We start from the raw sequence: 14241 nt of genomic DNA on the forward strand, positions 1-14241 counted from the left end.
GAAATAATAAAACAAAGAAAAACAAGTATTTTTTCCTGTGGTCTTGCTGCTGTTCCTTGCAGGTTTTAGACCATGGAGCATGTGTATTGGAACAGGTTTTGCTTGGAGCAATTTTCTCCTCTGTTTTCACAGAAAATGAATCGATTAGGAGTCTAATGTTGTCATTTTTCTTTTAAGATTGGCTAATTTTTCTTTTACCAGAGACGGATAATTCAACCTTTATACTTTTATTATGTGCAGACTATATTTTAAGTACTGATGAAATTCTAAGGTTGAATCTAAAAACCCAGGGCTCTTCTTATAGAGATAATTACTTGCTACTGACTATTTCAGTTTCCTCCAGCTCACAAAGCAAAACAACATAATACTTTCAAGCAGTGCCAAATTATTTTTGCAGGTTGTATAACAGAACTCTTCAAATTGTTTCTATTTAATCATCAGGACTCTGTATCAGTTTATCTGTATTCTAGCTGTGTTGTTCTTTTATTCTATATTAAAGTAATTATTCAACTGTATTATCTTCTTATAACTATTCAAGTCTGAAAACTAGATACTCTTTTCTCTGTTTTTAGATTTCACAGAAAAAAATACGATTATTGTTTTGAGCAATAAATACTACCAAAATACTATATCATCTCTCTGCTTGCCCTTTTCACTTTGATATCTACCTAAAATAATAAAAGCATTTCTCTATTGTATTTATGCAACATTGATAACTACCGAACTTTATTATGACTCAGGCACAATTTTGTAATAAATTGTCTTGGAACAATTTGTATTTGTTTCAGTTAAGTCTTCAAAGTTATTTAAATGCATGTGCATGCAACATTAGAACCAGAAATCATGATCTTTATCAGTGTCTAGAAGTTCTAAACTAGCAACAGGCAAAACCTGGGAGAGCGCATTTATATACCTGCTTACTCTTTCTGTCAGTTGTTATTCAATCAAAAGGGTAGTTTGATTTACTAAGTATTTGGTGATATTACAATATACTTTGTTATTTTGTAGCTATCATTAATATGTTGATAGTAATTTTTAAGTCAGTGTATCTACTAGAGGATCATACTAAAATATTTACAGATGAAACTATATCTTATCTGGAATTTGCTTCAGAACTGGTGGTGTGGACAATAGTAAATATATAGATGAAACAAAATTGACCATGATTTGATAAGTATTAGAGCTGAGAGACTAACCTCACTGGGTTTTAAAAACAACTGAGACAAAGCCAAAGAATTTATTAACTTTATTGTTCATTTCCCTACCTATGTATATATGTGTATAAGTAATGTACAAATGTGTCATTATTTATATTTTTGTGAAATCCATGCATAAAATGCAAATCTGCTTGATACTGAGTTTAATAGATGCCTGTCTATACACAATGTGTTATGAAGACACATCATATAATCTTTGAAAACTCTCCTGTGTACTCACAAAAGAGTAAAAATGGAAAGGCAAATCTGCCTTAGCAGAACAAAAATAGTTCTGACCTTGTAGACCCTTGAAATTATCTTGGGAGTCATGCCTGCTCATACTTTGAGAAACACAGAGTGGAAATATATTTTTATTTATTTATTTATTTTTAAAGATTGATTGATTGATTGATTTATACATACATACATACATACAAGCACTGGGTACAGTCAGAAGTGCGGGAGGGTGAGAGGATTCACCAGAGCCAGAGCGGGGAGCAGAGCAGGCAGAAGGACCGAAGTACACTGCTGAGGGGAACAGCAGGCGGCAGGAGAGGTCTGCACGCCATGTGAGACCCTCCTCCGGTGGCCGGGGAGCAGCCGGGGATCGAACCGGCGCTGCAGAGGCTGCGGGCAGCTTCGCAACCGAGCGCTCAACCACTGAGCCACCGGGGAGGCCCTATTTTTATTTTTTTTTAAAAAATATTTATTTTCAGACAAGAGCTGGGATAATACAGGCCAGAGGCGTGGGAGGGTGAGCGGATTCACCAGAGACAGAGCGGGGAACAGAACAGGCTGACTGACGAAATACACTGCTGAGAGGAGTAACAGACAGGAGAGGTCTGCCGCGCCATGTGGGTATCTCCCTGGCCAGCCAGGAATCAAACCCGCACTGCAGAGACTGCGGACAGCTTCACAGTGCTGTGCTCAACCTGCTGCGCCTCCGGGGAGGTCTAGAAATATATTTTTAAATATATGTTTATTAGGTGTTTATCAACAACATCACAATAATTTTGAAAGTCTTTTATTCTAATACAAGATGGCAAAATTGAGAGAATAGGTAATGAGTTTTGGATCCAGAAACACTTGAGTTGGAATCCAGCTATATCACTTTTTAAAATTTTGGCTATAAATCTCCTTATCTATAAAATAAAACCAGCTCTATATATCTCACCTAATTGCAGTTGAACCTAATACAGAATCTTATATTTGATATGCATTCAACCAATATCATTCCCCCTTCTCTTAGAGAGAAATGATGAGAAAAAAAGGATAAAATGTAGTGCTCATGAAATGAGTCTCTTTTTTTAGTTAGAAGTCCATCTTCTGGCTCCAGAAACACAGCTGTATGAAACAAATCAAAGAAATTATTTTGCTTTGGAAAAAAAAAAGATAATTGCTTATGTAAAGTTAGTTCCATAATGGACTGGCTGTGTTGCAAGACTAGAAAGACTAATTATCATGTATAACATTAAGAACATTTACTTTAGATTGTGTAAAATTACATTCATGACATCCACTTTAAGATTCATGAAACTAGTGTAAAATAAACAAAACATTCTCCTTCCTGAGTCTTTTTATTTTCTAACAGTCTATTCTTTCACAAATTTTTAATTATTTCTGTCCTATTTTATTGCATACATGAAAAACAATAGCAGTAACCACAGCAATATTAACTGGAGGAATAGTAATTTTTGAAAATTAACTATGTGGCTGAAATAGTTTCTCATTTCTCATAATATAGTTATGATTATTTATTACCCCGATTTTACCAAACAGACTGAGAATTGCAAAATATATTTAATTTATTTTTTTCATTAAACTGCATTTTCTTACATCATTGTTCATTTTTACAAAGCATATTTAGAAAGTGTTTTTGAGTATATGAATTCAAAAAGAAATAGTGTGTGCGCTACTTAGTTAAGATGGATATGATTATAGTTTCTGATCATCAATCATTTAATTCTAGTGACTGCACATTTTAAAAATATAATGTGCAGTCACTAAAATTAAACACCATTAAGGACTAAATCACTTAACCCTCAAAACATTGTTATCATCAGAATGAAACTATAACCAATTATTTTGAAAGTCACTTATGCTAATTAGTAGTTCTACAACTACTCTCTTATCTAAACCTTTGCAACATGTAGCTATCCTAAGTCCGTTTGTGGGCTCTAAGCAAATGGTTGCACCATGTATTACATAGTGATGAAACCATCTTTCTTGGACTATGTTGTTGTAAAGAAATGACCAATATTTTGTAGACTCTACCCTCCTATACTCTATATTGTATAAATTGTGAGAAATTTTGATATGCCAGGGTCTTTACATACATTTCAAAATAGGAAAATCTTACGAATTACCTTTTGGAATCTCAGACTTACCCTGCCTTAAATTTGATGTGGATATGCCAACCACATTAAAACTCATTATCTCTGTGAGGTTTTATGAAATATTTAATAAATGATAAATTATACCTTGTCAGTGATTCAGCCATGGAAAGTAGAACCAGATCTTTGATTAAGAATCTGTTTTTATTTTTATTTTTTCAGATAAATCCATGGAATAACCATTCATTTATTTTTTTGCTTGAAGCTAAGTCTTCACCTTTACCCCTATGACCAAACAGAGATAGGGTCAGGTAGCAGAGAAGAAGGGGGGGGGGAAGAAGGGAATTACAGGAAAGAAAGGATAAAGACAAGGTCGGGAAGGAGGGGAGAAAGAATGGGGAGACTAGATTCATTTGAAACTGTCATATCATCTGGAAATGAGCCAATGTTTCACCAAAATATAGCCAGCAGAGTGGCAAGATTCAATGTTACTGTGTATTTGTCTGAACTGTGTAGGTGATGACTAGAGATTGTTCTGAAGAGTAAGGTGAGAAGGGAACAGCATTTGGAAGAGACCTAGTTTTTGAATTTTGGAGAATTTAAGAGTTGAAAACAGTGCTTCAATCATTGAATGGGAAGAATAGAAATATAAAGAGAAAATTAGCTGTTTCCATTTAATGAAAACAGTTCTGCTTTCTTTTAATGTTTCCATTTTAAAATATCTTGACATTTGAAAAAATATATATATTTGGTATTTTATACACATGCTAATTTTGATAAAATAATAAATTTATAATATCAACAGTTAATTTCCATCTCAATTTGATTCCTCATAATAATCATTCTCCAGCTTTATTCCATGTGGCCAATTAGAGAAAAATCTGTTCTAAGGAGTACAGAACAGTTTACTAAATTGTTTATCAGTTAAGAGTAATTATTTTGTGTCTCATGATAAAGTGCCATGTCGATACACACTGATAATTGATGAATTTAGATTAAAAATTGAATAATAATTCATAAGTTATAATCATATGTTATCATTTATAATTATTTTCATATTTGGATTGTCTTTTCAATTTCTTGTATCCATTAAGGCCTTTTTGTAAGTAAAATGCTCTTCAATTTCATAAGTGAATTGTATGCTGTAAAATTTCTTATGGAAAATCTATACAAAATTTTATAAGGTATCTGGCAATGTATAAAATATTTGCATCATATCTTGGTGGCACTGCTGAATCCAAAAAAAGTATTTGTTATTATCAGATTAATCACTGTACACCTTGTCTAAAATGATATCTGAAACTCCAGATCTCAGAAAATCCTATTTCCTATTAACTATTATTGAAATCAGAATAATATCCTTTGTTACTGGTGTACACTTCCAATATTCATGTTTCAGTTAGCCTCTGGGTATGAGAGTATACTTTCTGTGTACCTTATAATTTGTGATAACTGCTCTCCCTTTAAATTATTGCTAATAATTTGCTGATTTTCAATACAGGTAATGGATTAGGAATTAGAATTGTGGGTGGTAAAGAAATCCCTGGACATGGTGGAGAAATTGGAGCCTATATTGCCAAGATTCTTCCTGGGGGAAGTGCAGAACAGACAGGGAAACTTATGGAAGGTAAGGATAAGGATATCTAAATAAATTAAGTTGACTATGATCATATTAAATTTGTTTCAATTTAATATGCAAAGTTCTTCTTTCCTTGCTGTCTAAGTAAACCTCTCTTCTTATGGCTAATTATGAAATTTGACACAGTAATATAAAATAAGGTATGTCCACAACTACATTAATTTTATTTTCAATTGCATTGTCCTTTTGGCAGTTGATTCACTATGGAATCCCTTGTTTAAAAACATTAGTGATTTTTTTTCTTAACCTATTGGGGCAATATTTTTTTAAATGCTTTATCAGGATTAATTCTTCATAAATGCTAAGAAAAATTATATTAAAATCAGAACCTTAAAAATATTTGCTGATTGAGTACATGCTAGTGTCAGGTCAGCAAACAGTGAATGACCCACAGCCCAATTAATCTGCAGCCTTTTCTGTGAACCGAGTTACTGGAATATAGGATCATTGATGTACTTATTATGCAGGGGTATTTTCCATCTACGTAGTAGAAGTGTAGTCAAGAAAAGACTAAGTGGACTATGAAGCCTAAAATACATATTCTTTGAGCCTTTACAGAAAAAGTTTGTCAACTCCTGAGCTAGGTATGCTCTTCCTTTAGACACTATCTACTTCATAGCATCATCGTCATTTTAAAATGATAAACTTTAAATATGTATCTGGTGAATCATAAAATATGTAAATAAACATGCATTTATGTTCCTTTCAGTTAAATATTGCAACTTTATTTTCAAAAGATAAAATTATAATTTTCACTTGTCAACTAGATGATATGATCACTAACAGTATCCAAACTAAGATAAAATTTACAGACTTTCAGTGACACTATTTGTATTTTTTTTACTTTGTAGCCTTACCCTATCTTTAAACTTTTACTCTAACTAAAACTTATTTGAAAAGTGTTTTTCTGTTATTTTTAGTTTAATAAAATGTTACCTATTGCCTGGTTTTGTTTGTTAAAAATGTTATGTTAAAATTAATTCACTGTCATTTTGTTAAATTTAATGTGTTAGAATCTACAAATAAGTTCCTGGATGTTTTTATTGACTGTTAGAATAAACATAGATCTGAGGCAATATTTATTCATCATAGTGTTGGAATCAGTACCAACTCACAAGATATGCTGTGCACACGTCTTTCCGGTTTTGCATTCAATGGCATAACATTAATGGCATAACATAATAACATGGTTGGGATTATTTACATGTGGAAATAGACAAATGCTACAAATCCGGCCTTTTTTGTTTGTTTGCTTGTTTGTTTTCAGAATGCCAGTTTACCAGGACATTATCAAATATATAAGTGAAAGCATTTTATAAAAATATCTGAATGGTGTTCACAAAACAGGGAAAGTTAGGAGAGCTAGACATATAGATAAGTCAAGTACCAAAATATAACATTTATGAGCAAATCACTGAATCTGTACCAATTTTCTCTGACTCTATCCTGTAATGCCCTGTTACTCTTTTAGTGTTGTAGTCTAGTTCACATACAGGAAGTAAAACCCATTTTTAATGTTGGGAGTATATGATCACTAATTATTGATGCTTACAAAGTTTTTCCACAAAACAAACAAAATATATCTGTGTGCGAAGATCCTCTGATTGGAGTCAGATTGTATAACCCACATTCATAGTTTGTAATTTTTTTGAAAGATTTATTTATGCATAGAAGAACTGGGGTGTAGCAGAGGTGTGGGCAGAGACAGAGGATTCACCAGAGACAGAGTGGGGAGCAGAACAGGGGGATTTACTGAAATACACTGCTAAGGGGAGCAGTAGGCAAGATAGGAGAGGTCTGCTTCATCATGTGGGTTAGCTCCCTGGCCAGGGATTGAACTCAGGCCCTCACTGCCATAGCACTGAAACTTAACTCCTAGGTCACCAGGGAGGCCCACATAATTTTTTATTTCTGATATCTACCTTTACTTCATTTTTGCAACATAGGTCTTTAATAAAGTAATTTTTAGTATTTCTACTAGATTCCTGTTGCTGTTTTGACTGGAATTATTTTCTCCCATCTATAAGTCAGTACCTATCCTCTCCCAGCCATAATATATCTGAGGACTGGGTTTGGGGTTAGAATTTTTAAATTTTCTTTGACCGTTGATTTTTTTAAATTAGTTTTGGAAGGGAATAAAAGTGGCTAATTGAACACAATTTGAACTCTTTCCTTGAAAAAAAATACATATGTGAATAGATAGTTGATAGATGGATAAGTAGTTAGATAAATAGATGATAGATCCAATAGATAGATAATTTTTGTGTTTATGCAATTAGATTTCTCCTCTGTATATTGAACTCCTGGTAGACTTGGCAATTGATTTTTTAACTCTTTTGTGTTTATCTTTCTGCATTTCTGAATAGAAAAGCATATAGACTCAACCTTTATGATCCAGAATTGTCTTCTAGTTGATTTAAAACATGAATGAAAAGTGGTTAACCATAGAATTTTGTACTTTTCACTCCAAATTGCAAAGCTGTTTCCACTGTATTGACTTTAAGGAGAGTACAGATATTTTTAAATGTCCTCTTGCATATTATTCTTTGGATTTATGTGTTTGAAATATGCTGAGCAATCATGTAGGTTTTGTGATGCTCATAAGCCAATTGCTATTCTGAAAGTACTCACTTATGTAACTAACATTAAATGGAAAGGGAAAAATTCCCAGTACACTTTCTGAGTCACTGCTTTGGTTATTGGTTTGAAAAATGATCTTTAGTCAACTTTCTTTTTTTTTTTTTAAGATTTATTTATTTATACAACCACTGGGTACAGTCTGAAGCATAGGAGAGTGAGAGAATTCACCAGAGCCAGAGCAGGGAACAGAACAGGCAGACTGATGAAGTATACTGCTGAGGGGAGCAGCGGGTGTGGCAGGAGAGGTCTGCACACCTTGTGGGACCCTCGCAGGTGGCCGGGGATCGAGCCGGCACTACCGAGGCTGCGGGCAGTTTCGCAGTCCAGCACTCAACCGCTGCACCACCAGGGGAGGCCCTTTAGTCAACCTTTCTTGAAAGGTCTTCTCAACAGTATTGTCTATCTTGTTGAATAATGTAGCAATATTAGCTTGTGTACCATTGACTAATGTTTAACAATACAAATAGAGAGTGTTCCATTAATCAGAATTTCCTAAACCACTCTGAGTTGTACAATTAGCTACAATATTTGTGTGTAGAAACTCAGACAATCAAATATTTAAGGGATCCTCATTTTCCAAAATCTTAGTTTCTTTCCCAGAATGTTTAGCAAATATTCTTAAACAAATACAAATATAAAAAGGATGATCTTTTGCTACCTACTATTTTTCCTTTTAAAGCACATCATCAGTTTTTATTCTATTGAAAAAATGAAGACTGAATCTCTGAAAAAGTAAATAACAAATTTAATTAAGTTTCTAAAGTGTGATTTCTTGCTATTTGCTTTAGAATTAAAAATCTTAACAATTTTAGACCAATATTATATGGCTTTAAAATGCTCGTCACTGCTGGGTTTTTTAATGGTGTATAATATTTTCTCTTATTTTGATCTTTGATGTTATTTCTCTGTGAACTAATTTGAGAATCTGAAAGTACTCATTTGTTTAAGTGGGAAATTTTATTATTTGTACTTTGAGTGTATATTGACAATTTGTCACCTTCATTTTAAATCTTGCTCCTTAAACAATTGATTATATACCTTTTTATATTACAATATCAATACCAAGTTCAGTATAATAAGAATTTTAACTAATGATCTTGAAAATTAGATGCTTCCTCTGCAGTAAACTTTCTTTCCTCTATTTTACCTGGTGAATCTTTCTCAATATCATTACATTTTGAAATTATGAATTGCTTTAAAAATAAATCCTTATATGTTCTTCTTAGACCAAAACCCAACCATCTCCACATCTTTGGAGTTTAGAATACAGCTGTCATTATCTCATGACAAACGGACTCTTTGTTCTCTGATAAAAACCAGGTTCAGTTCTTTGTATTCCATCCCACTTTGTGCTTATATCTATTTTGTCCCTTAACATGGATGTTTTTTTGTTTTTTGTACATACTCAGTGCCTAGCACAGCACCTAACAAAACAAGATTTCAGACAATATATATAGAAATGAGTGCTAGATCTTGAGCACATGCACACCAATAAGAGGAGGACTCTTCCAGAGTGCTTCCAGGAGGAGATTTAGCCTGTGGTGGTATTATTATTCCCATCCTGGTCAGTTTCAAGTTACTAGCCTATGGTCACTGAATGGGAAGTAGAAAACATATAAGCACGAAGGGTTCTTCTCCTTTGTCTGGCAAAGCAGGAGCCAACAGGAGCCGTTCAGCTGCAGCTCACCTGTGGCCATATTACGCTGCACACCCTCCCTATATACACCTGCAGAAACGGCATTGCTCTTCTTCCAAGGAGTATTTTAGAGGAGACAGAAGGAAATAATCACAGCACACTATGGTAATTTCTGTAATACAAGACACAGAGATGGCCCAAAGAATGAAGGGATCCTTTCTGTTTGGGCTGGAGTTGGATATTCAATAGAGTTTATAGAAGAGATTCCCCTTGATATTGTGTGGTGGGAAAAGGAAACACATGTGCAAAGACCCGCAGGCATTTAACAGAAGGTGGCTGAAGAAATTGTAAAAATGGCTAGAAAAAAGGTATAAGAATCTGAGAAACAAAATAAGGCTAGGGTAGAATAGGGGATTTGTAAATAGAAGATGGGTCACGAGGACTTTGGACACCTAAGGAATTTGGATTTTTATCCTAGGAGCCAGTTTTTTCAAGGTATTTTGTAAGGGGAATGCTTAACAATAAAATGTTAAGTGTGGGGAAAAAAATGTTAAGTGTCATCAATTTATAAAACAAATCAATTTATGCCTTTACAGCAAGTGACTAGTTACATTTGATGAGAGAAAAGAAGTTTTGAGTGTTGAAAAAATCATTTTCAGTTGCAAAGTTAGGTACTTATTAAGAAGTCACTCCTGACAGGGTTAGGGAAAGCAAATAAAATGATACTATTTGTAAATAACCATGCACACTTAAGACATCATCTGATGACAGCATCTTTGGTAATATAGCGTTCTATTATCTTTTCAGAAATGATGTACAAAATAGAAACTATTTCCTGTGGGCACATGTTTTTACAACTTTGAGTTTAACTGCTCATAAATTTAGGTTTTTTCTTAGTGTTGTGTCTTTGCCTTTAACTTAAATTCAGATCTCTAGAGTGGGGATGGATATTTCATTGTTACTGATCTAGAAAAGCCCCTCTAATCTTGAAAATAGAATTAGAAAATCTTTCTGTGAGTTGGCTGAGTATGAAATGAGGATTTTTGCCAGCAGTTCTTTTCTACCTCAGAATCATCAAAACATCCTGTTTGCTCTGTAATTTGGAAAGGAGGGTGAAGGACACAAAACAGGAGTTTTAAATTAGAAGATAAAAATCTTCTAATCTTCTGAACTCAAAATAGCAAGCTCTGTGTGTAAGTGTTTGTTGCCTGACACATCTGTTTCTGATTCATTTGCACTTTAGTGGTGAGTGTGTATCGCCCTCAAATCTTGTAAATTTTTAATGGAACCAACACAATGGTTGAATTTCTCCAAAGGCAGGCATTGGTGTTTACTAATTCCTGAAAAGTGGACATCATTTTCCTTAGTATGAGGCCCTCCCCACAGGAAAATTGTCCTAGAAGAGTCACACATCTTATTCTTATTTTTCATCTCCTCATCCACTAAGATACCTACATCACCCACATCTTCTATGGGTGAAGAGAAGGGAGCAAGGGCAACTTCTTCCTAATAATGGTTTGATATATACAAATTAATATTTAAGTAAACACTAACCTATAATTTTCATTTGTACAAATGTTCAAATGATTTGTTCCATAGTACAAAAAAGAATTGTAGAGACTGATTTTGCAAAGCAGCGATGTAACCATATCGTTTTAAGGTTTAGCATTTTGTCATATTTATTTCATATTTTTAGAGAAATAAATACCTATAGGTCAATTAAAGCATCCTATAGTCACCATTCCTTTTGCAAACCTCTCTCACTGCTCCAGAATACATCAGACTTAATTTCAAGCTACTTTTACTTGGTTTCCTTCACAGTTTTATGTATATATTCGTATGTTATATAAGGATTCATTTTGATTATTTATGAAATTATAAATACATTATATCTACATGTATCTTAACCAGTTATTTTAGCCACATAAAGTTTATGAAATTTGGGCAAATAGTACATCTATCTCTAATTCTTCTTTTTTAAATATGGGACATAATTTTATTTTTATTGTTCCATTTTTACAATTTAAACTTTCTCTAGTTAGGCTGTTTATGAGAGTTTTTGTGTTTGTTTGTTTTTTACTATTTCAAGAAATTCTGTATTTTGAAGTCTCCATCTGCACTTGTGCAGGTCTTTCTCCTTCATATTAAATTTCTGGGTCTTATTAAATGATAAGAGAAAATATTTGGTTTATTCAATTAAAGTTGATTTTTGCAAATTTCTTTCCCTAGTGTCACACTTTTTTATAGTAATCAGTGGTATGTTAGTATTCTTGTTACTCTGCAGCATTGTTCCTTTTTCTCTACATTCTCATTTTAAAATATATTGTGAATTAATATCCCATGTGTATCCCAACAATAGGGTTTTTTTAATTTTCATTTATCTTCCCTTCAGTAATGTTGAATATGATTATTTTCTATTAATTTTCTTAACTCTCAGGTTTTTCAGCTGTCGTTTCCCTATTCTTTTGTTTACTCTTTAATTGGGAAATCGTGTATTTTAAATTCATTTATCTTTATACTTTATACATTTGTCTATAATCCTTTGTCAAGTATATTGGTTTCTCCTAGCATGTGACTTGTATTTTTATTTTCTATCTCATAGAACTTGAAATTTTAGTATAGTCAAATTATAAGTTATTCTACTAAGATTTATAAGTGTTTTATATTATTTATGAAATTCTTCCTTCTCTGAAGTCTTACAAATATAATTCTATATTTTCCTCTAAAATTATAAAATCTTACTTTTCATATAATGTACATAAAGACAGAATAAGCTTTTTATCTCTCTGTGGTCTGAGAAGAAATTTTAGGTTTTCCACCACCTCATTATGGTTAATCAGGTGCCTATGTAGCATTTATCAGTGTGTCATTATGCTCATTGATCTATAATACCCCATCTGTCACATACCGATTTTTATACATGCTAATTATGAGTTCTTTGTTCTAGCTTACTAGTCTGTGGGTTATCCCTAAATCAATGTCATACTGTTTTAATTATGAAATTTTCATATTAAGACCTGACATTTAGTGGGTAAACCCTTGTTTTGCTATTCTTTTCAATTCTCCAGACTAGGGAGAAGTTGATGTAATCTCAAGGTGCATCCATTTCACAGTCTAGAAAAATAAAATTTACCAAATTTTCATTGGGGTTGTATCAGCTAGCCAGTACTACCTTTTAATTTGGACCTATAATAATACTAGTAGAGATGATGTTAAATATCTTCAGCTCCATAGATATTTCTTTCAGAGCATTTTATAGGATCTCCTATAGGTCCAGAGACTATCTATAACCGAATTCCCTTGTTGGCCAATTGTTGGCCTTTGATATTGCATATATATTCTAGAATCAGCTTTTCCATTTTTGGAAAATAAATGCTGAAATTTGATAGTATTTATTTTTAAGTATAGATAAATTTGGCCCAAAAAATCCTTTTTTACAAAATGATCTCTATCTGAATCTTCAGTGGGTTGACAATATTGCACCTTTGCTCTACTTAGAGATTTATTCATTGTATTCTGAATCAATACAGTAAAGTCAGTTAGGACTTAAAATAAATGACAGTAGCAATTGTTAAACTTATTAACAATTTTGTACCACTTTGTATCAATTTATAAAAAATAGTGTATCTCCAGAAAGGCCAAGTAGAGGGATTAAGTAAAATAAAATTTTGTTTAGAAAGTATGATGAGCTAAATCTAATCCCATATGTGCTTATTATTCATTCTAAGCTTTATTTAATCTCTAGAATTCTTGAACTTCTCCTCCCAATTATTTTTTCCTGGCATTTTGTATCATAACATCACAATTGTGAAACACTTGACTGGCATGACAATTTTAAAATTCAACATTTTCTTAAGAACGATGACTCTACAAGAACTAAACATCTTATATCCAATTACCCAAAGTAATTAGCAATTATATTGATAATTTTTCCAACTGAAAGTAAATTTAATAAAATATTATCAAAATTACATGCTGATATTATTATTTATTGTGATTAAATAAAATTGGGGGGACATTTTTGAAGTCTACTATAGTGTCAAAAACCTGCTTAGTGAATCAGTGGAAACAGAGTAGTAGAGTACAAAGTTAAAGTAATGATATCTAAGGTTTGTTTGTAGATTCACCCAGAGCTATGTAGAAGGTTAGCTTCTACCAAGTTATTAAGCTGTAAACTCAGTTCATCTCTGTTCATCTAAGTGTTATTCTGTGAGGAAATGTGCCTATGTTGTAAATCAAATTCATAGATATTTCAAATTCTTGCAGTGTAGGTGTTGCTGATCTAGCTTGCAAGCTCTTTGTAAAGATGAATTGACAGGGTTTATGGCAAGAATATGATGTTGGATTTATGGTTGAGAATAGTGATTAGAGTGGAGGTGAGATTGCTATTTTTGGTGTGGTGATTTTTATTTTAGAAGTTGGCCTGTGGAATTCCCTGTTATAAAGACATCTATGCTAGAGGATCTAGTTTCCAATTGAAAGACACATTCCTGTGCAACTTAAGGGAGAATGTTCCTAGGCAAGAAAGTCTCTATTTCTGCTTATGCTTTTTTGGCATATGTTACAGATGGCATGGCAGTGATCAAAGTTGGCGATCAAGAAAAACACCACACAGATGAGTGAGCTTCCTTGTTCTTGTTCCAGGGGGATTACCAGGTACGGATTGGTCATTAGCATGGAGATTTCTCAAAATTCTTGCAGCCTGGTGTATCAGACACACAAGACACAAGATCACATTTCATGTTGATACAAAGAATAACATATTTAGGAAACTACCTTGTTGAAAGAAAAATATAA

The 14241-nt window shown here is 33.0% G+C and overlaps 1 protein-coding gene across 1 annotated transcript in view; it reads left to right on the forward strand.

Annotated features, from left to right (window-relative positions):
* The window catches only part of PCLO (piccolo presynaptic cytomatrix protein), a gene marked incomplete at both ends in the record, with an annotated part of 281873 nt that overhangs the window by 194961 nt on the left and 72671 nt on the right, over window positions 1-14241 (forward strand). Inside the window, one exon of the mRNA XM_084230265.1 lies at window positions 5031-5156. Within this exon, the coding sequence (XP_084086391.1) occupies window positions 5031-5156 (126 nt within the window). The remainder of the gene's footprint in view (window positions 1-5030; window positions 5157-14241) is intronic.

The sequence above is a fragment of the Talpa europaea genome (assembly GCF_964194135.1).
Source record: "Talpa europaea genome assembly, chromosome: 3".
Taxonomy (NCBI): Eukaryota; Metazoa; Chordata; class Mammalia; order Eulipotyphla; family Talpidae; genus Talpa; species Talpa europaea.